At 43.3% G+C, this 27709-nt stretch overlaps 1 protein-coding gene across 1 annotated transcript in view; it reads left to right on the top strand.

Annotated features, from left to right (window-relative positions):
- The first annotated feature begins 4673 nt into the window (after positions 1 to 4673).
- The window catches only part of GLRA1 (glycine receptor alpha 1), a 59662-nt gene continuing 36626 nt past the window's right edge, over positions 4674 to 27709 (top strand). Inside the window, exons 1-2 of the mRNA XM_026685905.2 lie at positions 4674 to 4702; positions 4984 to 5114. Coding sequence (XP_026541690.2) covers positions 4674 to 4702; positions 4984 to 5114 — 160 coding nt within the window. The remainder of the gene's footprint in view (positions 4703 to 4983; positions 5115 to 27709) is intronic.

Consider the following 27709-nt stretch of genomic DNA (forward strand, 5'->3'; position numbering starts at 1 on the left):
TATCCAATCAAGATGGCAAGTCCCCCTGTCTCCCAAAGTTATCTAGAAGGACTACGGGAGGCATGATAGCAGTATTCCAATATCTCAGGGGCTGCCACAGAGAAGAGGGAGTCAAGCTATTCTCCAAAGCACCTGAGGGCAAGACAAGAAGAAATGGGTGGAAACTAATCAAGGAGAGAAGCAACTTAGATAGAACTAAGGAGAAATTTCCTGATAGTTAGAACAATTAATCACTTGCCTCCAGAAGCTGTGAATGTTCCAACACTGGAAGTTTTTAATTGGATAACCATTTGTCTGAAGTGGTGTAGGGTTTCCTGCCTAGGCAGGGGGGTGGACTAGAAAACCTCCAAGGTCCCTTCCAATTCTGTTATTCTATTCTATTCTATCTCCATATACTATTATGGTATGCATGCATGATATTTGCAGTTTATTTCTGGTCAATGTATTTCTCTAAGCAATGTGTCTTCACATGTATTCCATGCATATCCAGAGATTCTGCATTTTCTGAGTGACTGACATGTATAGGAAAACTCTGGCCTGCAAGATAGACCTATGTGTCACTGGGAATACTTACCTTCTCAGGGGATCATTGACCTGAAGGTTGAATATAGACTCCATGAAAAGCTACTGTTATTCTGTGACCATGGAAATGCACGACTCCTCTAGAGAAATAAAACTTGGTATAAAGGATAGCTATCAGTTTAAATGAGAAATAAATGGAATCATTCAAGACATGGAAACACTCTCTGTGAAAGAGCAATATAATCTGATATAAGGTTTCACATAATGTCTGGTTTCAAATCTCATCTTTCGGAATATTATTTTGGTGGAATGAGAAAAAGCGTTCAAAGGAGAAGGTGAGGAATAACTCAAAATGATTAGCAGAAAACCAGAGGAATCTTAGTGTCTTAGTGGATCATCACTTAACTATGAGGCACCAGTGTGCTGCACTTGCCAAAAAAGCCAGTGCAGTCCTAGGCTGCATCAACAGAGATGTAGCATCAAGACGGGGGGTGGGCTTCAAAAATTTCAGCCACCGGTTCTCTGCCCGTTTTCTGGGTGGCCATGGCCATGGTGGGCGTGGTCTAGTCAGCCCCCTGCACCATGGCAGGGGAGACCTTTTCACCTTCCCCAGGCTCCAGGGGCTTTCCTCAAGCCTCTGGGAGGGCAAAAATATCCTCCCCTGGGCTCTGGAGGCCCTCTGGAGGCCAGAAACTTCCAGACCCTTTTCTGGCCTTCTAGAACTTCCGGGAGATCCATGTTTTGCCCTCCACGAGCCTCCACGCAAGCCCTGCACTTACCTCGCATCCAAAACAGGCCACGTGGAGACTCCTGGGAGGGGAGGGGAGGGTGGGGCCAGCTAGGGGTGGGATTTGGTGGTTCACCAAACCAGCCATAATATTAGCTATGGGTTCACCTGAACCCGGGCGAACCCATAGCAGTCCACCCCCATATCAAGATTACAAGAAGTGATAGTACCACTTTATATTGCACTAGTAAGGCCACAATCGGAATACTATGTATAATTCTGGTCGCCATAATACAAAAACAATGCTGAGAACCCTAGAAAAAGTGCAGAAAAGAGTGACAAAGATGTTAAGGGGACTAAAGGCAAATCTGTAGGATGAATGGTTAAGGGAACTAAGCATGTCTAGCCTAATGAAGAGAAGGATTGGGGATGATATGCTAACTGTCTTCCAGTATTTGAGGGACAGTCATGGGGAGGACGGAGTTGATTTATTCTCCAAAGTATCTAAGGAAGGACAAGAAGCAATGGTTGGAACATTGTTAATGAGATCTGGAATTAAGGGGAAACTTCCTGGCAGTGAGAACAATTAATCAATGGAAAAGTTTGCCTCCCAGAGTTGTGGGTGTCCATTACTGGAGGTCTTCAAGAAAAGATTGGACGGCCATTTGTCCAGGATGCAATAAGATCTCCTGCCTTGGACAGAGAGTTGGTCTAGAAGACTTCCAAAGTCCTTCCAGCCCTATGATTCTATGGTCCCATTATTTTCCTGGAGATAAACAAAAATGCTCATGAATGTTATGGGACTCAAATGCAAAGCTGTCGAACTGATTTTCCTTAACATTGCTGAGTATTATCTTTGGCCAGTATTATTTGAATTTCGTAGAATTCGCATATCTATTTCATGTGGCATTTGTGTCTTTCAATCCCGCATAACCTCTGATCTCAGAAGATAGACAATCATTTTATTCCAATAAGAGGCTTCCATCCCTTTAGGCTGCAAAACAATATGAAAGTTCCTGAGAGTGAATGTCATCAAATTGAGTACATATTTTCAAAACAGTTAATAGTTAATTCATTGGATTTTTTTTAAATTAATCTGCAAGTACATTGTGTTTGTTTTCAATAGCAAAAAATGTTTTTACACAGTTAGACCTTTTATTCTAAATCTGCAAATTGGATGTTATGGAAGCCGAGGAGGTTTTGTTTTGTGGTTATTTATTTCCCTGGAAGAATAAACAAGGTCCCACACATGTGCACCCCAAGCTTCTCCCTACCAAACAAACAAACACGCTTCCATTTAGGTTCATAAACATTTGATGAAATGGGAAATGACATTAAAATCACAAGGGATGTTTTGATAAAACTGCTATATTTTTTTAAACACAACTAAGAAAAGAACATCTCTCTGTATTGAGATGTTAAGAAGAGTCTGCATTTTTCATATTTAAGAGGACTGACTATACAATCTGTTTATTCACATTTACACATTACTGTATCTGGCGCTGTCAAGCAGTTAACTGATGCTCATTTATCCTGGGGCGACCCACAACTGGATCTTTTGTTTAATGTGGTCTGTTGTCATCCTTGCAGTTGCCTTCTATCCTAGCCTTTCTAGGATTCTGTTTGCACAGCTGCAGACTAGCCAACCACATTTTAGCTTCATGGCTTTCCAGTAGCCAGGTCACATAATTTTGTTGTTGTTGGCTTCCAATGATTGCAATACTGTGATACTCTGTTGGTACTGCAGTGGACATAGTCAAAACTTCCCATCTTTTTGTGGAAAAATATGGAACCAAGAGCCTATGTCCTTGAATTTATTTTTCCCCTTAAACGACTCCCTGTAGGAAAACTGCCCCATGTTTTAAAGAGTTCCCTCTTTCCCAAACAAATGCCAAAAACTGCTGCATCATTATGAGGATATTCTGATGATAATAAAGGGATATTCCAGATTACACTCAGCCCATCAATCACCTTTGGCTGGTTTAGGATGTTTTGGGAACTAGAAAATTAAGTTCAAATAGCAATAGCATGTAGACTTATATACTACTACATAGTGCTTTACAGCCCTCTCTAAGCAGTTTACAGAGTCAGCCTATTGCCCACAAACAATCTGGGTCCTCATTTTACCAACCTTGGAAGGATGGAAGGCTGAATTAACCTTGAGCTGGTCAGTATCAAACTCCTGGCTATGGGCAGAGCTGACCTGCAATACTGCACTTTAACCACTGTGCCACCATGGCTCTGTACATGTGTTGGGTGACTCAATTAGCACAAGAGCCCTATAGATAACCAGATGATGACATCCTCCTCCTTCTCATCTCTGAATCTATCCACTTAATTTAAGTGGTAATAATTGAACTTAGGGTACTACTGTAGCTTATTCACTGGTAAACAAAGATGGTACATTTTTTTCATACAAGCATACCATGACAAAACATTTTAACTTTGACGGGGGGAATCTGTTGACATTCAGATTTTGAAGCTCAATTCATCTAGCATTACTTCCTTTTTCAGGTATTTCTGAAGATAGTGTGATTTCCCAATTGGACTTTCCAATCCCAAACCCCATACATGAAAACAAATCTGACTTAATCCTAAACCTAACTGTATCCAGCTGAGAGAAGAGAGATGAAACAAGGTGGTGCCAGGTTAGGAAAGGAAGCACAGAATCATGATGCTAAAAAGAATACAAGTCTCCCAGTTTTTCTCCTCTACTCTATCCAGGCAGCTGTTCTTTTCTCTACCTGTTTAATTAAAACCTTGTTCATTAATAAGTATCAATGTGCGGGTAGACACAAACTGCCCACAGCATACAATGCTGCACAGACGACGCTCAGCAAGCCTATACGTTGTAAGCTTCTTAAATTCACTGGTTGTTATGGGATTTAGACATGACTATTTTTTTACTTCTACAATTCAAGCATTTTTACATGCAAAACAATTGAAAAACTAAATGTCTTTGTTATGTTGTTTTTAATATGTTTGGACAGAGACCGAGACCTTCAATTATCTCAGATGCCTTGAAAACAAGCAAATTTCTTTCTCAAATTAATAATCCATTAAGAGACTAGAAATCTTCATGCCCTGAAATTTCACCATGCTGTGCAAAAGGGAGTGGCCTGACCTTGGAAAAAGAAAATATCACCATAATTTTTGTTCTTCTTTGGTATCTACCATTTGACTACATGATAATAGATGCTCCATGAGCGGTAGACTAGCGGTGGAGGCTGTGAGTTCGATCCTAGGTAGAGGCAGGTATTTCTCGCTCTGAGCATAATGAGTGCTCAGAACAAAAGTCCACACTGGCGACAGGAAGAACATCCAGCCAGTCAACACTCAGCTCCATTCAGTTGCCCAGATTCAGTTGCAAGGGATTATGGGGTCATTAACAGAAAAGATAATAATAGATGCTCCATAACAGAACATGGACAATCTTGAAGTTTCTACACTAAAGTAAGAGTCCAAAATTCACAACTCTGATTTGGTGAAGGACTTTCCCTTGCTCCGTCATATGTAGCAAATTACATTCAGGAATGTTTGGACTGAGCAAACAAATATTTGCAGAACATCGTTAGCAATTCACAGAGGTGTCCATAAGGACTTGTAATGGGCATTGCATGAGCTACAAAGAATGCTAGTCTCAAATCCTACAGCAGGGGACAAAAAATATAACTCTGAGAAGAGTAGATGGGATACTAATTCAATCTTTGCTTGCTCTCTTCTTTTTGGCTCAGCCTCGCCGCTTCCAAAGAAACTGGAGCAGCAGCTCGATCCGCTCCTAAACTTATGTCCCCTTCAGATTTCCTGGATAAATTGATGGGAAGGACATCAGGATACGATGCCAGAATCAGGCCCAATTTTAAAGGTATGCAGCCTTTTTTTCCCCCAATTCCATTCCATTTTATTTAGATGAGAGCATGGTTTAGAAGTTTGTTAATATTAAAGGCTTTGTGTCATACCTTAACATTATACTCCATTGCCTGACAAGCAACAGCTTCATGTTATTCTCATTCCTCCTTTCGGTGCAAGTAATGGATGATGCAGACTAGATGGACAGCAGTAACTGAAAAATAGAAGCAGGGGATAAAACAGACTGGAAACATTTAAAACCAGGGGTGCCACCTAGAAAGTCCTAATACTTGTCTGCAATAAAAACATGATTATTGCTTTGCGAAAGTAGACAACCAGCATTTTAAACAGAAAATTTTACCTGAGCTTCCTCTTTACCAGGTGAGATAAGGGGGAAAACAGCACTTAAAATGTGGGGAAGGGGCCGTTTCCACCTGTGGAGTAGATGGCCAAAATACCCCTGCATTTCTGAATGTTGCTGTATTTGTAAGTCCAGACAGCAAAGATTGTAACCAAAAGAAGAAGAAAATCTACTTCTAGGAGGTAAATAGCAGTTGCTTTCAGGAAGAAGCATTTTTAATTAATGAAATAAATGATCATGTTATCCTCTGTTTAACAAATGTCTCCTGATCACCTTTTCTTACATAGTACATTCCAAAACTATTGGAACACAGAGGATTTTAGCCAGTCTACTGCAGAAATTGTACAAATACAGAGAAGCTGAATATAGATCAAGTAATTTGAAAAATAGTTAGTAAACTGAAAAGGAATAGACAGTTTCATCTAGTTCATGTGTCTTGCGTCATAATCAGAACTGTCCTATTGCCTTTAAATCATTGGATACAAAGTGGCCATCCACAGGATAAATATATTCAAATCCATGCATTTTTATGGAAAGTGAACATGAGATGGTTCTTGATTGCTTTAAAATGTGAATTGAACAAAGTCCTCCAGCAAATATGTTCCATTACATTACATTCAATGAGTCATCCCCAGAAAAACACATGCAATATTACAACCTAAGAGTACGTATATTTACAAACTAATTCCTTAGTGTTGCATTCTGTCTTCAACAGAATGTGCTCTGAAAGTGATTGCCAAGGTGTTACTAATTCTGAATATCAGCATTTTGTCTTTTACTGTCAAGTATTCCTTACATTTCAATATATTAAGAGTGGATTCACTAGCTTAGAGAACAGAATCTGTAATCCAACACAACTGAAGTTTAATCAGTTGTTAGAAACACCCTAGGGATAGGCTGAGCATGATTGTAGCAAACCTCAAATATAATCACTTAAAAAATTCCCGTTGTCCAAAACGATAACTTGCCAAATATACTATCAATTTTATTGTTTAACTATAGATTTCCATATAACAAATGTCTATGAGATAGCCTGAAGATTTCCCTATTGTATATTAACATATGTTGATTTCATTTCTACTGGGCATCCCATAATTATACAGTACTTACATCTTAAATAAATAGTTTATTTCAAAACATTTTTTTTCTCTTCTGGGGAGCAAACGGTGGACTGAAAACAGCTCTACTGTTTGAGTGGATTGGCTCTCTAATAATTAATCACTGAGTAAGGAGAGGAATTGAGATAGCTCACAAGTGCTCCAGACAGTTTCTCCTCATGAGGAGATTGCAAGACAGCAGTTTCTGGCAGATTTAGAGCTCAAAGGATGATTAAAATTTTGATTTTTGAAAGTGACAAATTAACTAAGGATCCAGATAAATTTGAAATAAAATTTTGGAATTAATTGTAAAGCAGGGTATCAAAATTGATTTCACTGAGGGCAGCGTCAGTATTTTTGTTTGACCTTGGGGGCCAGGGTGGGCGTGGCTAGGGTGGGCATGACCAATTTGATGTCACTCATGTTGGGACCACCTGTGAAGGCCCGAGCTCTCTGCCAATGAAAACGAGCTCCTGATCTCTATTTTCGACCACAACAGCCTCCTGCAGCCCTTTGCCTACAAAAATAGAGCTCAGTGGGCACGTGTGTCCCCCCGGGCCCTGTTTTCAGCCATGACTGCCTTCAGCAACCCTCTGCCAGCAAAAACCAAGCTCCATGGGGTTCTCCCTTGCTCCATTTTTGCTGGCAGAGGCACTGCAGGTCAGTCCTTCACTGTTTCTAGTGTGGCCCTGTGGGCCAAATGTAAGCACCTTGTGGGCCAGATCAGGCCCTCAGGCCTTGAGTTTGACACACCTGTTGTAAAGAATCCTTACAGGGAAAAATTCTTTTGTTTTGAATTCTTTTTAGAAAAACACACTTAAAAAGTCCATCTAAATTCCACTTAGATGGAACTAGAAGGAACTAAATATTATAACTGAAGGAGAAGAACACTGCAAATTTACAAATACAAAATAAACCAATAACATTGGGCATACTGTATATTTTTGAACAATGGACTCAGAAGTTATTTTTAAAAGTGTCTATTTCTATAGGCAGATTGTGTTTAAAAGATGATATGAAAGAGAAACAAGTTTTACCTGACAAGATTGAGATTACTTTTAAAATTAAGCTAAAAATGACATGGAAAAAACAATGGACATACAAAAGAAACTTGTTGACGCCTTAATAATTAAAAGAGATATACAAATAATAAACCAAGAGAATAACCTGGTTAATTTTACTGTATTAAATTTATAAGAGATACTTGTTAAAGCTTTGAAGAATTTTGTGATAAGGGGCAAAATAAAAATGAAAACAAGTTCTAGAATATAGCATATATTTGAAGAGACTTGATCAAGATTGTTAGAAGTAAAAAGGAATATAATGTTTATTTATTTGATCAAGGCTAAAATATATGTGCTGTGATCTCTGATAATCCCTAATGGATTTTTATTAACATCAGGACTAAAATGTCTAAGTTTTAAGGAGTTAATAACCTTCCTGTATCTTTATCACTATATGGATTACAATAATGTGGGAATTAAACAATTTAATTAAACAATTAAACTGAGCTGTCCTTAGAAATCAGTTAGAAAGGCTCTTACTTTGAATTAATTCACCCAAATTCATACACATCTATCTACCAATGATCATCTTTTACATTTTCATATTAATTACTATAATGCATATGCACATGAAACAAAGAGGAATTGGAATGGATTTATTAGACTTTACATTACAATTCAGGGGTGGGATTCAACTGGTGTTACTACCGGTTCAGTGAGAGTGCGTTTTGCTACGCACACATGCAGAACATTTGCAAAATGATGCCTGGACAGCTGACAAGCGCTGCGCGCGGGTGCACAGCATTTGAAAATCCTTTTCTTTCCTGCTGTTTCAGCTTCAGCTGTGCTGCACAAAGCAGCTGAGGTTGAAAAAGCAGGAAATATAGGACAGCCAAGAGCCTGGACAGGTGGAGGGGCCAAATAGATGACCAAAAGGTTGTTGCAGCGAACCGGTTCAGTGACTGCTGCTCTTCAGAGCTACCGGTTATATAGTTCTATAGAACCGGGCTGAACCAGTAGCATACCACCCCTGTTACAGTTGTTGCAGGAAGCACTGGGTTTGTACCAATGATTTTTAAGTGTGTGGGTCATATAGATAAGTACATATATATTTCAAACACTTGGATGCCTACAACAGGAGCATGGGCCAATGCTTAAACTCATTTTATGCATTTACACACTTCACGCATCACCTGAAAAATAAGCCATTATGTAATCTTAGCATTCCCAGTTAGTAATGGGGATTGAGGACTAAGAGATCAAAGAAGAGTTGATTTTCAGATGGCATGCACCTCATCTAGCAAACCTAGTGTTTATCCAGGATGATCTCATAGCCTGTGAAAATGTTTATCTTTTGAAATTCATGCAACAGCAGCTCCATCAGATTTGGACGATCTGTCTACATTCTGTCAGCACAAACATCCAAGCAAGGTCAGCCAAAAGAGCTGCTTTGAATGTGAACACTTTTTCAACACAGTGTGAAATCTCATCTGATAGGTAATATATCTGATAAGGGAAGCTGGCCAATTGATGTTGTACTGTCTAAATGTACCTTTTACTGCCAAGATCAATCACAGAGGGACCACTGTAGAAATCTCTACTATTTTCTGAGACTTCATTGTCCTAGAAGACTAAATAGAAATAATACTTTCTATGGATAGCTAAATATCTATAGAGTTTCTCAGTCATCCCGGTCATGCTTGTCCCAAATATGCTTTATTTTTTCAAGACACAACAGAGCTGAAGAAGTTTCTTGGATGAGAAGCAAAATGTCTTCAAAGAAAAATTAGAAAGTCTAATTGCCTCTTGAAAAAAGCACCTTTGGGATACTTTGTATGATTTAATATATCCATTTTTTAAATAACAATGTGAGTCTTGAGCTACCAAACTTCAAAATAGTTGACGCTCTTTGAGCTTGATTGCAGATATTTCATTACCCAACTGTGTAACATCATCACACTTCTGCTAGAGAAGTGTGTCTCTGTTTATATACAGTAGCTTGTCATATCAGCATTGGTGGGGATGTGGTTTTCTTGGTTGTAGTTCCTTGATTGGGGTATTGTTTTCTGCTTGATTATTTTTGAGACATTAATCCCTGCTTATTTGGTTATTGGAGAGAAGGTGTTCTGGTCTTCTGGGTTTCTTCTTCGCTTTGTTGCCTTTTTAGAATGATATGTAAATGTGGTTTGTCTCTATATATCTATTGATGGCTGATTTGTCTGAATATCAAGTTTCCAGGAATTCCCTAGCGTTTTTTTTGATTTAGCTTAATGCTCAGCTTTCCATTTGAAACTATGGTTGAGTCTTCCCATGTTTTATGAGATGAAGGAATTCTCATCATGTCTTCTGATTGCTAGTTGGTGTTCATGGTTGCACTCTACTAGTCTTCTGTCTGTCCTACATAGTCCTTACACTCTATGTCAGGGGTGGGCAAACTTTTTGGCTCGGGGGCCGCATTGACTTTTAAAATTTGACAGATGGGCCGGGTCAGCACAAGATTTTTTGGGAATCGCGTCCCCGCCCTTCCCCCCCCTTCTCCTCCTTCCCCTCCCCTCGGAGGCCCCCTGAGTCAGGAGTTGCTACCGCCGGCGCGCCTCCGCGCGGCTCCAGTCCCGCATTGCCTCGGGAAGGGAAAGGCAAAAAGGAAGAGCCGCGGCGGTGCTTTGCAACGGGAGCAGCGGCACCGGAGGCTCAGGCTCAGCGGCTCCTGGTTTTGCCTTTTCCTTCCCAAGGCAACGCGGGACTGGAGCCGCACGGAGCTGCGCCGGCGGTAGCAACTCCTGACAGCCCCAGCAGGACACCTGAGCGGAGCCCGGGCGAAACTGCCTGTTGCTGCTGCCGGAGCACAGCTGGGTTGCCTCCTCCAAGCAGCCCGCCCGCCCACCGGGCTTCCCCTCTGCCGCGCGGCTCGGGGCCAGGCGCAAGCGCCCATGAAGTTAAAAGGAAGCCGAAAGTTGCTGGGAAGTTGCTCGGGTGCTGGGAGCAGGCTTTTAAAGTGCCGCCCGAGCAAAGTTTAAGCAGCCCGCCCGCCCGCCGGGCGGAACCCTTCCTGCTCCTCGGCGGGAAGACGCTCCAGCCTGCAAACTTTGCCTTTGCAAAGTTTAAGCCTGGAAGCCCCGGAAACCCAAGCAACTTCCCAGCAACTTTCGGCTTCCTTTTAACTCGCAGGCGCTCGTGCCTGGCGGAGGGGAAGCCTGGAGCCTCCTCCAAGCAGTCCGCCCGCCCGCCTGCCGGGCTTCCCCTCCACCACGCGGCTTGGGGCCAGGCGCGAGCGCCCGCGAGTTAAAAGGAAGCCGAAAGTTGCTGGGAAGTTGCTCGGGTTTCCGGGGCTTCCAGGGCTTTGCAAAGGCAAAGTTTGCAGGCGGGAGCATCTTCCCGCCGAGGAGCGGGAAGGGTTCCGCCCGGGCGGGCGGGCGGGCTGCTTGGAGCGGGCTGCCGTGCGGCTCGGGGCGAGGCGTGAACGCGCCGCGAGTTAAAAGTTGCTGGGAAGTTGCCCGGGTGCTGGGAGCAGGCTTTTAAAGTGCTGCCCGAGCAAAGTTTAAGCAGCCCGCCCGCCCGCCAGGCGGAACCCTTCCCGCTCCTCGGCGGGAAGATGCTCCAGCCTGCAAACTTTGCCTTTGCAAAGCCCTGGAAGCCCCAGAAACCCGAGCATTTCCCAGCAACTTTTGGCTTCGTTTTAACTCGCGGGCACTCGCACCTAGCGGAGGGGAAGCCCGGAGCCTCCTCCAAGCAGCCTGGCCGCCCACCCGCCAGGCTTCCCTTTCACCGCGCGGCTCGGGGCCAGGCGCGAGCGCCCACGAGTTAAAAGGAAGCCGAAAGTTGCTGGGAAGTTGCTCGGGTGCTGGGAGCAGTCTTTTAAAGTGCCGCCCGAGCAAAGTTTAAGCCTGGAAGCCCCAGAAATCCGAGCAACTTCGCAGCAACTTTCGGCTTCATTTTAACTCGCAGGCGCTCGTGCCTCGCCCTGAGCCGCACGGCGGAGGGGAAGCCCGGAGCGCCGCCGGGTCGCCTCCTCCAAGCAGCCCGCCTGCCCGCCCACCGGGCTTCCCCTCCGCCGCGCGGCTCGGGGCCAGGCGCGAGCGCCCGTGAGTTAAAACGAAGCCGAAAGTTGCTGGGAAGTTGCTCGGGTGCTGGGAGCAGGCTTTTAAAGTGCCGCCCGAGCAGGACCGCCGAGCCGGGAAACGGGGCACCAAGGCAGGGCAAGGCTCCACCAGCAGCGCCCTAGCTTTAGGTGGCTCCAAGCAGCCCGCCCCGCCTGCCGGGTGGAACCCTTCCCGCTCCTCGGCGGGAAGACGCTCCAGCCTGCAAGCTTTGCCTTTGCAAAGTTTAAGCCTGGAAGCCCCGGGAAAAAAAGGGGGATCGGCGGGGACTCACCTTCGGAGAGGTCGCACTCGAAGGTGATTTCGAACTCCCAGCCGAGGCCTTTGCAAATTTCTTTTCTTTCCTACCCCTAGATTGCTCCGCACTGTTTTGCAGCTTTGGGGGCCACGCGGCACAGGGCAATACGCCACGCCCAGCGATTTTTTTCAGGGCGGGCCGGATTGGACAGACCAATGGCAGCGATTTTTTTTCAGGGGCGGGCCGCATTGGACAGACCAACGGGCCGGATATGGCCCGCGGGCCGTAGTTTGCCCACCCCTGCTCTATGTAATAGATAACTCCAGTATTTTCTTCTTGGGCAGCTGGATCTTATGGCTTATTTTGGAGGTCTTTAGTTTGTGTGCCATGGTGATGCTACGTGGTAGTAATAGTCAATTGCTTTTTTCTGAGGTTTTATTTGTGTGTGTAGTGTTGCCATTTTCATAATTTGTGCTGGTTATGGTTGTGTTGAGTACTCAGACACTTTTTGATATTGCCACTAAAGTTTGATGTCAAGTTACTCATAAAGACCAGAAAATGGATGCCCAGGATAGAAGTAAAATTGGACTTCCCTGAAGCCATTTTGAAGTTTTTGAGGAAAACAGAAAAGGTTATTATTCATGGTGAATTTTCCCTTATACCCCACAAGTCTTACATACAGCTAGTCAGGAAAAAGTTTTCAGTTCAGCATATTTCTTAACATGTCTATCTCTCTTTAGCAACTAAAATAATTCAATAACGACCATTCTAGCACTAATACATTAAGTTAACATTTGTCACGCTAGAAAATGCTTGGATGGAATCTGCTGTTTAGCAAACACTTTTGCCTTTTCTTGGATGTTTACAATGCTGTGTAGATCTTTTTGATAACTGCCAAATATAGTTATAATATTTCTTTAAGTATCGATTGATTGATTGATTTGATTTGATTTGATTTGTACAGCCACTTATTTCAGTCAATGTATGCCATATATATTACTACCTGCGCAGCTGCATTCTGCATCAGTTGAAGTTTCCAAATATGCTTCAGGGACAGCCCCCTGTAGAGTGTGTTGTAGCAATCTAAACAAGAGGTTACCAGGGCATGAATGGCAGTGAACAGGGCCTCCCAGTCCAGGAATGGGCACTTTGCCCAAAGATATGCAAAGACTCCCCTAGTCATGGCTGCCATTTGCTCTTTAAGGAGCTAGGCATGTAGGAGGATCCCCAGATTGTGCACTGGATTTGTCTGGGGGTCATACAACCCCAACAGAAATAAAGATGGAAGAACCTTGTGTCCAGAGGGTCTAGATAACCACAGCCATTCAGTCTTCCTTGGGTTAAATATTAATTAAATCTATATAATCATTCAAAATTCAGATTTCTGAGAAATTATTGTCTCAGCTTTGGGAAACATCACAGCAAAGCATAGACTAATGTAGCAAGTTTAATAAATCATACATAGATGTTTGGTGATAGAGATTGAAAGGCTCCTTTTCTTCTTTTGCCTTGTTCCCATCTGGGTTTGTTATCCCTGCCATCTGGATTGTTTTTGGGTTTTTTTTAATGTTTTTTTTAAAAAAACAATTTGTAAATCTCACATTTTCTGGGAGTTGGACAGCATAGAATAAATTACAACAACAATATATTCTAAAGTAACTTTCCCTAAGCCAGGGGTGTCAAACTCAAGGCTCATAAGATGGATCCGGCCCGCAGGGTGCTTAAATCTGGCCTGCGGGACCGGCCTGGAAATAGCAAAGGATCAGCCTGGAGTGCCTCTGGCAGCCAAAATGGGTCACGGGGTGGGGGGGGCACACAAAACCCCCACCCTGTTTGGGCTGCAAAGTGCTGCAGGAGGCCATCCAGGCTGAGAACAGGCTGCAGGGGGACCATGTGCACCCCCCCATGCCCCATTTTGGTCAGCAAAGTGCTGCAGGAGGTATCTGTCCCATCTGTGGAGGAGAAATATAATGTGATCCGACCCTCTAAGAAAACCAGTTTGACACCCCTGCCCTAAGCTGTTACATCTAACAACTCCCCAAATTTCCAAATAATATGGATAAAGTTGAGCAAGGAACATTGTTATGCAATTCTAATTCAGCAAACCCAAGAGAGCAATAATCTTTAAGAGGTGAATTGATGGCTATACTGAAATGGCACATCCTGCTCATCAAATTATTTTGACTATGTGAGCATTTTGAGGGTTGGCTCATGGACATTGCAGCATATAGCACCATAGAGAAAAGGCTGGTCATACAAATTCAACCAGTATCTTACTGATCCAACATGACTACAAGATGAATTCAGTTCAGTTTTTGTTTGTTTTTGTAAACACATTGACATAAACTCTGTACAGTGTAGACAGTGTAGACATACATCACCCCTGCAGAGCAGATCATGCACCTGCCTTTGGCCATGATATGTCAAACAGCCATACACTGTTTCTGTGTTTTATCTGTTTGTTCCTTGGTAACAAGCCCCTTGTAGAGCACAGTCAAAGCAGCAAAATTCACATGAACTTCCTTGAATAAATTGAATAAATAAAAAAACCAAGAATTAGGTGTTCAGAGTACTGAATCTTGATAACTAACACGGGAACCCTCCAGCTTTTATCTTTTGGCAAGCTGATTAAGACAGGGTCTCTTTGAAGCTTTTTAAATGCCTTTTTTTTCAGGTTGTTTACAAAATGTTCTGAGAATCCCTTACTTTGATGAACCTGCAGTGACTTCTCCCACCTGCTGATTATTTGTTATAGAGATTTGTTCTTTTTCAGCCTCCTCTCTCATACTTGAAGTTGGGGAAGAGAGGGTATTCGTTTTGCAAGCTGGTGAGCTTAAGCTAGAAAAGTAAAGCAGTGGATGCTTTCCCCCTGAGTCCTTTTTTTGCTTGAATATATTCTTTTTCTAGAAGGATCCTTGAGAAGAAAGACACAAATCAGCTTGTTTTTATGGCCTGGTTTTATAATGCACACTTCTCAGCACTAGGAGGAACACATAAATGAAGTATGCTAAACACATGATTTCAAAGTGCTATTAACCATTGCATTTACTCCTCCAGTAATGTACATGTTTCATTAAATGTAAAGATCAGCCCGTCTCAGTGTCTTGTGGCAGGTAATGAAAGATAAAATATACAATTTGTTGCTAAAATTAAGCTGAAACCTAATGAAATAGTTCATAATGGAAGTAGAATTCCCAAACATGGCAATCTCCCTCTCCCTCTCTCTCCTCCTCCCTCCCTTCTCCCTTCTGCCTTCTCCCTCTGTCCAAATAAGCCGCTATAAATTCTTAGTGCTTTGCAAACCCTCCGCAGAAACCACAGGAAAGTTAATAAGTTCCATATAAGTGAATCTGGAAACTTATCTACTAGATTCATATAAGCATCAAAAACTTTGATAGGTAGCACTGCAGACATAGGCAGGGACAATAATTTATAGTTTGCAAGAATGGGGTTGAATTTAGAGTACTCTCCTTTAATTTCACCAAGTTACTGTGAATAAAAGGGAACACAGATTGTGCTTCCCTGTGGCCTGGAAAAGCATATTGCCTCAATGAAAAAGCAATGCATCCGCACATACAAAAACAGGAGGGTAAAATTCAAGTGAATCTATGCAAACGTCTATTTTCATGGGTTCACAACAATGATTGCAACCAAAACAGATATGGTAACTCTTCCATATAGCATGCAATTTTGTGAGAGCGCCCATAACATGCTTGTACAATTCCACTTGTATCCAATAGCTCCGCAGCTTCTTACTGCTTTTTATCTTTATTTTATTTTATTTTATTGGAACCTTCCCATGAATGTCCTTGTATCCAATAGCCCCACAGCTTCTTACTGCTTTTTATTTTCATTTTATTGGAACTTCCTCATGAATTTCCTTGTTTTGCTGTTAGTTTCTTACATGTTCATCCCTCAGGCCTTTTTGTCCCTTTCCTTATCAGTACAGACTGTGGGCTCCTGGGGGGAAAGAAATATAGCAAAATTGCATTTAAATACTCTTTTGACTTAAAATTAATGATTACAGAAAGCACCCTTATAAAATGCAAAGAATCTTAGAACCCAGGGATAATAGTTTTCAAAGCTGTGCCTTTCTCTAGTAAGTACTACCGTGTTTCTCATAAAATAAGGCCAGGTCTTTTTTTTTTTTTTTTTTTTTGAGCCCCGAAAAAATGGCTAGGACGTCTTTTCGGGGGTGACTTAATTTCTTCCCCCACGCACACCTCCACCTAGAGTGCCCCATGCGCACTCACCTCTCCATGAGGCTGCCACTGGAAGTTCCCCAAAGGTAGAGTCACCAGCCGCTTCTATCGGCCGGTAGAAGCGGCCTCAGGGCAAGCACCCACGCGCACTCACCTCGCCACGAAGCTGTTTCTATCAGCCAATGGAAACTCCCCAAAGGCAGAGTCACCAGCCGCTTTGGGGTGAGTCATGGCTGCCCACAGGGCGCTCCTGAGAGGAGCACCCCACGCACACTCTCCTCAAGGCCGTTTCTATCGGCCGATGGAAGCTCCCAAAAGGCAGAGTCACCAGCCACTTCCATCGGCCAATAGAAACAGCTTCATGGCGAGGGGAGTGCGCATGGGAGAGCGGCTGCAAACTTTTCTTAGCAGAAGGGAAGCAAGCTGAGTCTTCTCTCTCTCTCTCTCTCTCTCTCTCTCTCTCTCTCACACACACACACACACACACACACACACACACACACACAAAAACCACCCCTACTAGCCCTCGTCCCTGCACCGGGTCAGCCAAGCCCTTCTGGTGAGGGAAGGTCTCAGCATCTGCGGGGTTCCCACTGCCGCCCTCCCCTCCCCAGGCCAGACCTTTTCCAGGCACCCTGCCAAAGTCCCAAGGCAGCCGACCTCCCTTTACCTGCTGACGCCGCTGGTTTGGGGAGCGGGGGGGTGCCAGGGAGGGAAGAGGAGGCAGCAGAGCTCGGCTACCCTTAGAAGGGAGATTGGACGGGCTCCTGAAAGGAGACGTGGGAGCGGTCCTCATAGGAATGCAGCGGGGAAGCGGGGTGAGTGTGAAAGGGTCGCTGCCATGGCACAGGAGGGCGGGAGGGAGCTGGAGCGAAGAAGGGCAGGAGAGAAGTTAAACCGTCCTTTCTATTGCTCTGGTGAGGGCCGAATATTTGCAGGGGCTGGTTGGAAAGGCCTAATTTTAGTATGACCCTTGAGTCGTGGTGGGGGGAGCTGAACGGCGAAGGCATTCTGCACATGATCCGAGGCAATCCTGCCACAGCTCACGGGTGGCGTTGCTAACAGTTGGGGGGAGTCTGATAACTTCAGTGACGCCTCCTTTTCTCTCTCTCTTTCTCTCTCTCTCTCTCTGAGCGCCTGAAAGAGCGCCCGTCATTAACCAATTAACCAATGCCAGCCTCAGAATCCCTTATTTCGGCATAATTCGGGACGAGAGAGGAGCCGTAAAACCAGGGACTTGGTGACGAGGTGCAGGTTCTTTTTTTTTTTTTTTTGATTGAGTTCAATCTTGAGACATTTCTTGATTTCATCGGTCGTAGGAGGCGTTCAGAAGAACTTTTGAAAAACTTGTGGGTCTAACTTTGAGAAGCAATGAGTTTGGCCCTCTCAATGGCGGAGGTTCGGGATAGTCTTTGGAGACCTCCCCTCTCTTTTAGCTGAGGAAGACCTGGGCGATTTTAGGCTAAAAGCTGCCCTGGAGAGATTGATCAGAGAATGGGCAAGAAAGCAAAACAAGAATACATTTGGGCTAAGGCGTTTTCTCCCATTCCCTCTGTCGCGATCTCACAATTTTCATCCAGACACAGATACGCGTATGCTTTCTCTCCTGCCCCGCTGGTAGATTCAAAGACAACCAATGCGAGCTCCCCTCACAAGGCCGTTTCTATGGGCCAATGGAAGCTCCCCAAAGGCAGAGTCGGCAGCCGCTTCTACCGGCCGATAGAAGCAGCTGGTCACTCTGCCTTTGGGGAGCTTCTATTGGCTGATGTTCTATCGGTAGTAGATCAGGGTATTCTAGCCTAGGCTACCTGCATGGCGCTCCTAAAGGCAAGTTTTCTCCCCCCCTTCCCTTCCCATTTCTCTTCACCTCGTGTAGTTCTAACGAATGATGTGAGAAATGGTGGGGAAATGCATGGTTTAAATAGGCCTAAATTTTGGGGGGTGGGGCTTAATTTCACCTCATGCCTAGAAATCATGCTGGGCCTTCCTATTGGTGGAGGCCGTATTGTTGGAGAAACACGGTACTAAAAGATGCTCCTTGTACAACCTGACTCAAGAGAAGTCCTCAAGTATTATTAAATTAGCATTCACCAACAGAGAGAGTGATTTTAATGAGAGAAATTCCAATAATTTTCCCCCATGAAAAAGATGAAACCTTTTATTGATGAGGGGCAGGGAGTGAAGATAAGTTCAAGGCCAATCAATAGTTCTATGGGAGTTTAAATTCATGTCTTTCAATGTCTAAGAGCTTGATAGACGTTATCTTATCTTTAAAAATCCATAGTTATGGAACAAAGGCTTGCTGGTGCCTCATAAAGAAACTGTATCAGATCCTATGAGAAAAAAAGCTATTGAAAAAAGCCAAATAAACTAGAGAAAACTTTTCCTATATCTGCACATACACCCCAAAGAAATTAAACTTTAATATTTAATGAAATATATACATTTTCTCTCTGCTGAAAGCAGCTGCATTGTAATTTCATCCAAGATAATTTAATTTCAGATTTATTTCAAGGAACTCCTCATGGGGGCAGTTTACTGACTTCAATTGTCACAAATAAATCAGTATCCAATTCATATGAAAGTCACAGAAGAAGCCTGCAGAGCTTAGAGTTATACGCCTTTGAGCATATTATTCAAATGAATGGGTCAATAAGTCACTGTGGCAGTTTAATGGTTTACAGTCAAATGAAAATAAAATCACGATTCCACTGAATTAGTTTCTTCCTTCCTTTCTTTCTGAAATTAAAAATGTCTAAAAATGTCTTCTCAATCATCCAAGTCATGGTTGTCCCAAAGGTGCTTTTCAAAAGGCAACTGGAATTTCTTGATTTATTTTTTCTTTTAAGATGGTTCGCTTCCTTAACAGTCATCCAGTTTTAGCACCCTGATGGTCCATTGTTCTTCAGCATGCTAACTGCTAAGGAATATAAATCCATCCCACCATTCAGCGAGAACTGAAGAAGCTTCTGGAATGAGAAGCAAAATGTCTTCAAAAAAAAAAAAAGCAAGAAAGTCCAGTTCCCTTTTGAAAAGCAACTTTGGTACTGAAATTAAAAAATTTAAAGCTAGGAAGAGGCGTATATCATTAGACGTTCACTTTGGGTTGCTTTGTCCTAAAACAGGCAATCATTATGAGCTTTTAAAGATCATACGGTATGGACTTGGTGCAGAGCACCTCTCTAGAATTAGTTGACCCAAGCAAGCACTACCATTTGTGTAAGCAGCTCTCATTAACACAAAAACTACTTACAATAAAACTCAAAGAGTATTTGAGTTTTCTACACATTTCTTCAATGTAGTTCTAGAATGCAGATAGAATTATGTAGGAAATGAAAAGGAAGCAGACAAAAAGGTAGAAATGGATAGATGGATGGATGGATGGATACCCAACTTCACAAGCTTCCTCCAAGAGGTTGTGAAATATGTTTTTCCAGTGCTGGAATTTCTGAAGTTGCCCTGGGCAAAATCTAACTGTTCTAAAATTATTTGGGGAAAATTTAAAGAAAAATAACGGGGGCGGGGGGGAATTCTGTTGCTTGTTCCTCTTTTTGTTTTGCCAATATAAGTTTTGAATAAAAGAGATTATTTTGATCAGAAAGCAGATTGCAAACAAAATACTACATGTGAAAATAAAATATACAATTATCACAGAACCATATAATTTCTTTGTTTAATTAACAAAGTGACGTTAAAATGTTCTTATGACATACCATGTCAGCAATCTGATTTGTAAGTTTCCAAAGTTCTTTAAAAAAATTGCATGTATGTGACTCAAAGATCCAAGACCACCATGGAAAAGTTCTAGTTCTGGTACCCCATGATCTCTTACTTTGCCATCGCAAACTCTCCTTTTTAACTAAGTTAGCTTAAGTGGTATTCTTTGTACTCTGGTATTTTTTCTCCCCACTCCTCTTGCTAGACAAAAGAAACCAAGGGACTACAAAAAAAACTGGTCCCCCAAACTATTTCTATTCTCCTCTACAGCATGCCTCTTATACATGCAAATAAAAGTATGGCTATAGTCTGTGTATCCCCTGTGTTATATGTCTTTATCTGGATATATGAGAAATATTGTAAATTTGTTGTGTTGTACATGAAGAGATGAAGGAAGGAGGACACACAATTTGGAGTCCTTGGTGCTCTCTGAGCTTGGTTGTTTGCTTGTAGACATTTCATTACTCAGCTAAATAACACCATCGTGTTATTTAGTTTAGTAATTAAATATCTGCAAACAAACAACCAAGCTCAAAGAGCATCAGGTATTCCACAGTTCAACCCTGAGCTGCAGAAATTCTTTTCTATTGGAAACATAGTTTATATTGCATAGGAACTACACATTAGTGAAAGAGGGAGAAACATCCTTCCATCTCATTAACCTTCACATTCTCTTTCCTATTTCCTGTCTCTCCCAAACCTTGTTCCATTCAGTCCCCACCTTACTATCAGTTCCAGTCTGCAAATCTCTCTCTCTGTGATGCAGTTTTACAATGTTACTTTTCCTTTTTTCGCCCCAATCTCCATTTCTACTCTCTTTTCTCTGCTTCTTCCTTGTCCTTTTTCTCCACCTTTTATCTCTGGCTCTCCAAATTTTATTTCTTCCACAACTTTCCCCTCCCTCAATCCCAAGGTAATATTTTTTACCTTACCTCTTAAATTAATTATAACGGAGGTACAGGTAGTTTTCAACTTGTAATTATTTGTTTAGTAACTATTCAAAGTTAACATTTAGCATACGTTCTCACATGCAAGAGAAAAATGGATAACTTTGCTTTAGTTTGTCTGATTCCCATTTTAGGGGTTTTTTTTTAATGGGAAGTGGGGAAATGAAAATTTGGTGGGGAAGAGATTTGGGCATATCAGCACACTAAAACACCAGCATGAGTACTCTTTATTGATGCAGTAGATTTTTAAAAAAATCCAATTTAATAATCTAATTTATTAATCTAATAAAGTTGATGATTATGTACCTTTAACTACATCTGGTTTTGATCAAAGATATAGCTGCGTACATGACAGAGATTTTCTGACTAACCAAACTGTGTCACTTCAGTTACCAGTTTAAACTGTCATGGCTTCTTGTTCCATCCAAAGAGTCTTAGTAATTGTTCCATGATAAAATCTGCTTTGAGAGTACCACTTCATTTGATAGCAACTACAATGCCAAGAATCAATGATGAGAGGAAATATTAAAGCAGTCTGGAATGGAGATGTATATGTATGAATCATAAAGTTCTAGTTCTTCACAGCTTCCAGTCAGCTGCAACAGGAACATAGCAAGAAGGACTTAAAGGTTGGGGTCACATGTTACTTCTTTCCCTTATTTGACATGATAGTAGAAGAAGTTCAACTGGCAATTCAAAATCAGTGAATAGAATTTATATCAGTATTGGGGAAAAGAACAAGAAGACTTCCTTTATTATAACTGATGCAGCTCTTTGTATACAGAGACTATCACTTCCAAATAGCCGTACTTAATAAAAACACTGAAGCACGGTGAAGTGTATTTACTGTGTAAGTCTTGCCAAACAAAAGCAATGAGACATACTAGTTCTTGTTCAGACCTACAGGATCTCAGAACCTTTTAAAGAAAATCATTAGCTGTGTTAAATACAAAGCCTTCTAGACTGTAGCTGAAATGAACACTATACCATTGTCACAGCTTTCTTGAACAATGTGGTATTAGTTCATTAGTGTAGCTTAATTGGACGTGGGGTGATATGCATGACAATAAAACAGAGAAAAGAGAAAGGAAAAACAGAATGCTGTACGTAATAATTATATCAAACTCATATGATCTGAAATTATGCTTTGCGCATATGATTTCACTTTTTACCCATGTAGTCTTGGACTAAGACTTGGTTGGGTCTTAAGAGCAGCCCAAATTTATTGGATTCAAAATGTAATGCTGGAAAGAGTTGTCTTTGTCTGGTTATATGCATCTGTTGCTACTGGGGAATCTAAATCAATAGCATCAAAGTCACACTGAGTAGAATCAATGTTATCCTCAAATTGCCTAAGCAACTTACCAATGCAGGCCTTTATGTCTTCCAATTTAACATCCCATGATCCAGATGTTGTCTTTCCTAAGCCTTCAGAGAAAAGATCTGGCCAAATGGACTGCTGGTGGATGGGGCATTGGTCCGTTTACCATTCTCAGGACCACAAAATAAGCATGCTACTATGCTTTAATTTATCTGATTTATTCACTGTGCAAGTTACTTCTCATTTGTTGAGTCAAGAAAGATGTCAAATAGATGCTACAGGATTGGAAAGGAGTAAATACAAGCCTAGACATACTGAAACAAGGAATCTTATTGGATAGCCAGCTATGTGAAGAAGAAATTTGTGAATCAATACACCAATTGTGTAAGTGAATATATATATATATATATATATATATATATATATATATATATATATATATATATATATATATATATATATATATATATATATTTTTCTTAAGTCGGTACCATGATGGTGTTCTGTTGGTATTTCCTTTTGTTCTTTAAAGTTGTACACGTTTCGAGAATCTCATCTGCCATCATCATTAGCTATTATATATATATTTGTTTCTGAGGTTCTTGGTATTTGTATGTGGATCTTGGTTATTGTTTTCCCGTAATGGAAGTATCTAATATATATATATATATATATATAAGATATATATCTGAAGAAATTAATAATAAAGGTCAATAGATATTTGTTGATTAATTGTTATGGATTGAGCAATATCATCGTAAAGACAAACTCTCTAGAGAGTCCAAAATAGAATTGGTTTTTTTCCTCCTTTAATACATAATATACATTTATCTCACCAGGATCTCTGGCTCAGATTGAGATACTAGAATCCAATCTGTATTACCCAGACCCTATACCACAAATTCTTCTTGTGTAGCTATTTTACAGTTTTAGCCTTCTCATTCAAATAAACTATTGTTCGATTCTCCTCTCTTTCTCATTTCCCTGTAGTCACAGAGAATCTTTGCCTTTAAAACAGATTTGTCTTCCATCTGCTGGATAAATGGAAGCTTTGCAATCTATGCCCAACTGAATCTCTCCCCTTCCTTAATTAAATTACTGGTTTCACCAAATTAGTGCAGATTCTTTTATAATGATTTTTTGTTAGTTCTGGAAATCTCCTCTGTATCAAGATAATGTTCCTGTCGGCCTGCTTTATCATTCTGTTGCCTAACTGTTTTTGTGTGGTCCTTTCTTGAATATGGCTTTACAATAAGTAGTTTTCACACAGTTTCTTTATTTGATTGGCAAGTGCTTGAGGATTGCTGTAGAATTAACATCCATTACTCTCTGCTTGATTTTAAATACACCTTTGCATCTTTAAAATTTTTCTAAATATATTGTTACAAAATGTAAGTTTGAATCTTCTCTCATTTCTAAAGCATTCACCAGAGTTTCAAAACATTCTGGGAGTCTAACATTAGTTCAATTAAAGTGCCTTGGGTAGAATCACCCTTTGGACCTCTAGCTGGCATAATATTTCCAGCCTCTAGCCCAGGGTGGGCAAACTACGGCCCCGCTGGCCACATCCGGCCCGTTGGTCTGTCCAATGCGGCCCGCCCCTGAAAAAAATTGCTGCCATTGGTCTGTCCAATCCGGCCCGCCCCTGAAAAAAATCGCTGGGCGTGGCGTATTGCCCTGTGCCGCGTGGCCCCCAAAGCTGCAAAACAGTGCGGAGCAATCTAGGGGTAGGAAAGAAAAGAAATTTGCAAAGGCCTCGGCTGGGAGTTCGAAATCACCTTCGAGTGCGACCTCTCCGAAGGTGAGTCCCCGCCGATCCCCTTTTTTTCCCGGGCTTCCAGGCTTAAACTTTGCAAAGGCAAAGCTTGCAGGCTGGAGCGTCTTCCCGCCGAGGAGCGGGAAGGGTTCCACCCGGCAGGCGGGCGGGCTGCTTGGAGCCACCTAAAGCTAGGGCGCTGCTGGTGGAGCCTTGCCCTGCCTTGGTGCCCGTTCCCGGCTCGGCGGTCCTGCTCGGGCGGCACTTTAAAAGCCTGCTCCCAGCACCCGAGCAACTTCCCAGCAACTTTCGGCTTCGTTTTAACTCACGGGCGCTCGCGCCTGGCCCCGAGCCGCGCGGCGGAGGGAAGCCGGTGGGCGGGCAGGCGGGCTGCTTGGAGGAGGTGACCGGCGGCGCCGGGCTTCCCCTCGCCGTGCGGCGGCTCAGGGCGAGCACGAGCGCCTGCGAGTTAAAATGAAGCCAAAGTTGCTGCGGTTGCTCGATTTCTGGGGCTTCCAGGCTTAAACTTTGCTCGGGCGGCACTTTAAAAGACTGCTCCCAGCACCCGAGCAACTTCCCAGCAACTTTCGGCTTCCTTTTAACTCGTGGGCGCCGCGCCTGGCCCCGAGCGCGCGGTGAAAGGGAAGCCTGGCGGGTGGGCGGCCAGGCTGCTTGGAGGAGGCTCCGGGCTTCCCCTCCGCTAGGTGCGAGTGCCCGCGAGTTAAAACGAAGCCAAAGTTGCTGGGAAATGCTCGGGTTTCTGGGGCTTCCAGGGCTTTGCAAAGGCAAAGTTTGCAGGCTGGAGCATCTTCCCGCCGAGGAGCGGGAAGGGTTCCGCCTGGCGGGCGGGCGGGCTGCTTAAACTTTGCTCGGGCAGCACTTTAAAGCCTGCTCCCAGCACCCGGGCAACTTCCCAGCAACTTTTAACTCGCGGGCGTTCACGCCTCGCCCCGAGCCGCACGGCAGCCCGCTCAAGCAGCCCGCCCGCCCGCGGGCGGCCTTTCCCGCTCCTCGGCGGGAAGATGCTCCTGCCTGCAAACTTTGCCTTTGCAAAGCCCTGGAAGCCCGAAACCCGAGCAACTTCCCAGCAACTTTTGGCTTCCTTTAACTCGCGGGCGCTCGCGCCTGGCCCCAAGCGCGTGGTGGAGGGAAGCCCGGCAGGCGGGCAGGCGGACTGCTTGGAGGAGGCTCCAGGCTTCCCCTCCGCCAGGCACGAGCGCCTGCGAGTTAAAAGGAAGCCGAAAGTTGCTGGGAAGTTGCTTGGGTTTCCGGGGCTTCCAGGCTTAAACTTTGCAAAGGCAAAGTTTGCAGGCTGGAGCGTCTTCCGCCGAGGAGCAGGAAGGTTCCGCCCGGCGGGCGGGCGGGCTGCTTAAACTTTGCTCGGGCGGCACTTTAAAAGCCTGCTCCCAGCACCCGAGCAACTTCCAGCAACTTTCGGCTTCCTTTTAACTCGCGGGCGCTGCGCCTGGCCCCGAGCGCGCGGCAGAGGGGAAGCCCGGTGGGCGGGCGGGCTGCTTGGAGGAGGCAACCCAGCTGTGCTCCGGCAGCAGCAACAGGCAGTTTCGCCCGGGCTCCGCTCAGGTGTCCTGCTGGGGCTGTCAGGAGTTGCTACCGCCGGCGCAGCTCCGTGCGGCTCCAGTCCCACGTTGCCTTGGGAAGGAAAAGGCAAAACCAGGAGCCGCTGAGCCTGAGCCTCCGGTGCCGCTGCTCCGTTGCAAAGCACCGCCGGCTCTTCCTTTTGCCTTTCCCTTCCCGAGGCAATGCGGGACTGGAGCAGCGCGGAGGCGCGCCGGCGGTGGCAACTCCTGACTCAGGGGGCCTCCGAGGGGAGGGGAAGGAGGAGAAGGGGGAGGGCGGGGACGCGATTCCCAAAAAATCTTGTGCTGACCCGGCCCATCTGTCAAATTTTAAAAGTCAATGCGGCCCCCGAGCCAAAAAGTTTGCCCACCCCTGCTCTAGCCTCTAGCCTCTAGCATAGATAACCTCTCTCCTTCTTTGTCTTTTATTACAGACAACCACAGAAAAGTGTACTTTTAAAAAATGACAAACTTTTTCTCATGCCGTTTGCCTCAGCTCCTCTGCATTTCTATTGTTTCTTACATTTTTAAATACTGTAGTTGACTGGAAAGTAGATAATTTAATAATAATAATGTTCTTCTCTTTCTTGTTCTCCTCCTCCTTCTCTGCTCCTCCTTGTCTTCCTCTTCCTCTTCTTCTTCATCATCTTCATCTTCTCTTTCTTGGTCTTCTATTAATGGTGATACTGATGCCTATTCTTATTTATTTATTGTTTGTTTGTTTGTTTACTTGCTTGCTTTATATGCTGCCCATTTTGCTAACCAAAGAATCATATAGGTTTTTTTTTTCTATGCATTAGTCTGCCCCTTCATCTACACATACATTGTGGATACAAGATATCATACAATTGGATTCTAAATCCAAAGAAAGTGTTAGAAGTCACGCCTCGTATTTCTACAGCCAGGACATCAAGGCTGTGATCAAGACCATGTGATCAAGACCTGTCAACTTTTTACAAGCATGCATGATGCATTCTAAAAAAGTGAGGGGGGGTTAATTGCATGATTAATTAACCATCTTTTCATTTTTGAGGCACAGATTTGGAAATGCCTTTGGATGTTGATAAAAAAAAAAATCCACGAGTGTCCAGGTTTTCCCAACCATATCAAAATGAGATTGAATGGTGCGGTGGCCTAGAGGAGCAGCTCTCACCTCACAATCAGGAGGATGTAAGTTCGATCCTAGGTAGAAGCAGATATTTCTCTTGGGCCACAATGAGAATATATCTGCTGAATATAACTCCAAATTGGTGACAGGAAGGGCATCCGGCCAGTAAACACATCTGCTGAATATAACTCCGAATTGGTGACAGGAAGGGCATCCAGCCAGTAAACACTTAGTTCCATTCAGTTGCCCAGACTACACCCTGCAAGGGATTATGGGGTCATTAAAAGGAGATGATTAAAATGAGATTCTATAACAAATAAGGAGCACTTCACACTTTTAATTTGAACCAAAATTAAACTTAATGTTGCTGGGATTTCTTCCCAAACTAGCATTCTCTTAGAATTACTCCTTAAAAAACAAGCCTGGTCAGAGCCTTTTCTAGTTTGGCATTAGATAAAACATTCTCCTTCAGGACCCATGTGGTCATGGGGAATTCAAATACCCAGCAATAAAATATACAGAACTCCACTGACTGGCCTGTAGGTGTGAACCGACCCTTCGATTCTATCAAGAAATCCTCAAAGAACCTAGACAATCAGCTGGAACTGTTTCCTGGCAAGCCCTTTGAAGCCAGACAGATCTGTGCTCACCCTTTTCCCCTTCATGTTCAGTCAGCCATATCCTGGTCCTGAATATAGATTGATACATTATCCTTACTGAACGTTGCAGCCTGCCACTGCTATTTGCAAAGATTTATTTATATTTGGTCTAGGTTTGCTGGCTTGTTTAATTCTGTCATCTTTCCAAGATAGACAGCCAAGAAATAACAGATACTAAAACCAAAAGGAAATCAAGCGAATATCGGCGCGGCACTTTTCTGATCATTTCGGTTACTAGACATTCAAGCTTCTGACTCGAATTGTCATTTCCTCTTGGGACCTCTTCAGCTGCTTCCCTTTGTTAGTCTTTTATTGGAAAGGACACAGGGGGTTTTCTGAATCCTTTTGTCCACCAGGTTTTTGTGATCTAAAGTCAAGGAGCTGAAAGGATTTAAATAATGTTGCTGTGGAGAAATGGGCCCCAATTTACTCAACTGAGCCTTCCTGTTCCCAATGAAAGTTAGTCTGAAAAAGAAACAAAGATCACTGAATAGGAAGGAAGATGCGAATCAGTACAACGTGCTTCC

Source organism: Notechis scutatus, chromosome 2 (genome assembly GCF_049901735.1).
Source record: "Notechis scutatus isolate UNSWTSFEM ecotype Mainland chromosome 2, rNotScu1.2, whole genome shotgun sequence".
NCBI lineage: Eukaryota > Metazoa > Chordata > Lepidosauria > Squamata > Elapidae > Notechis > Notechis scutatus.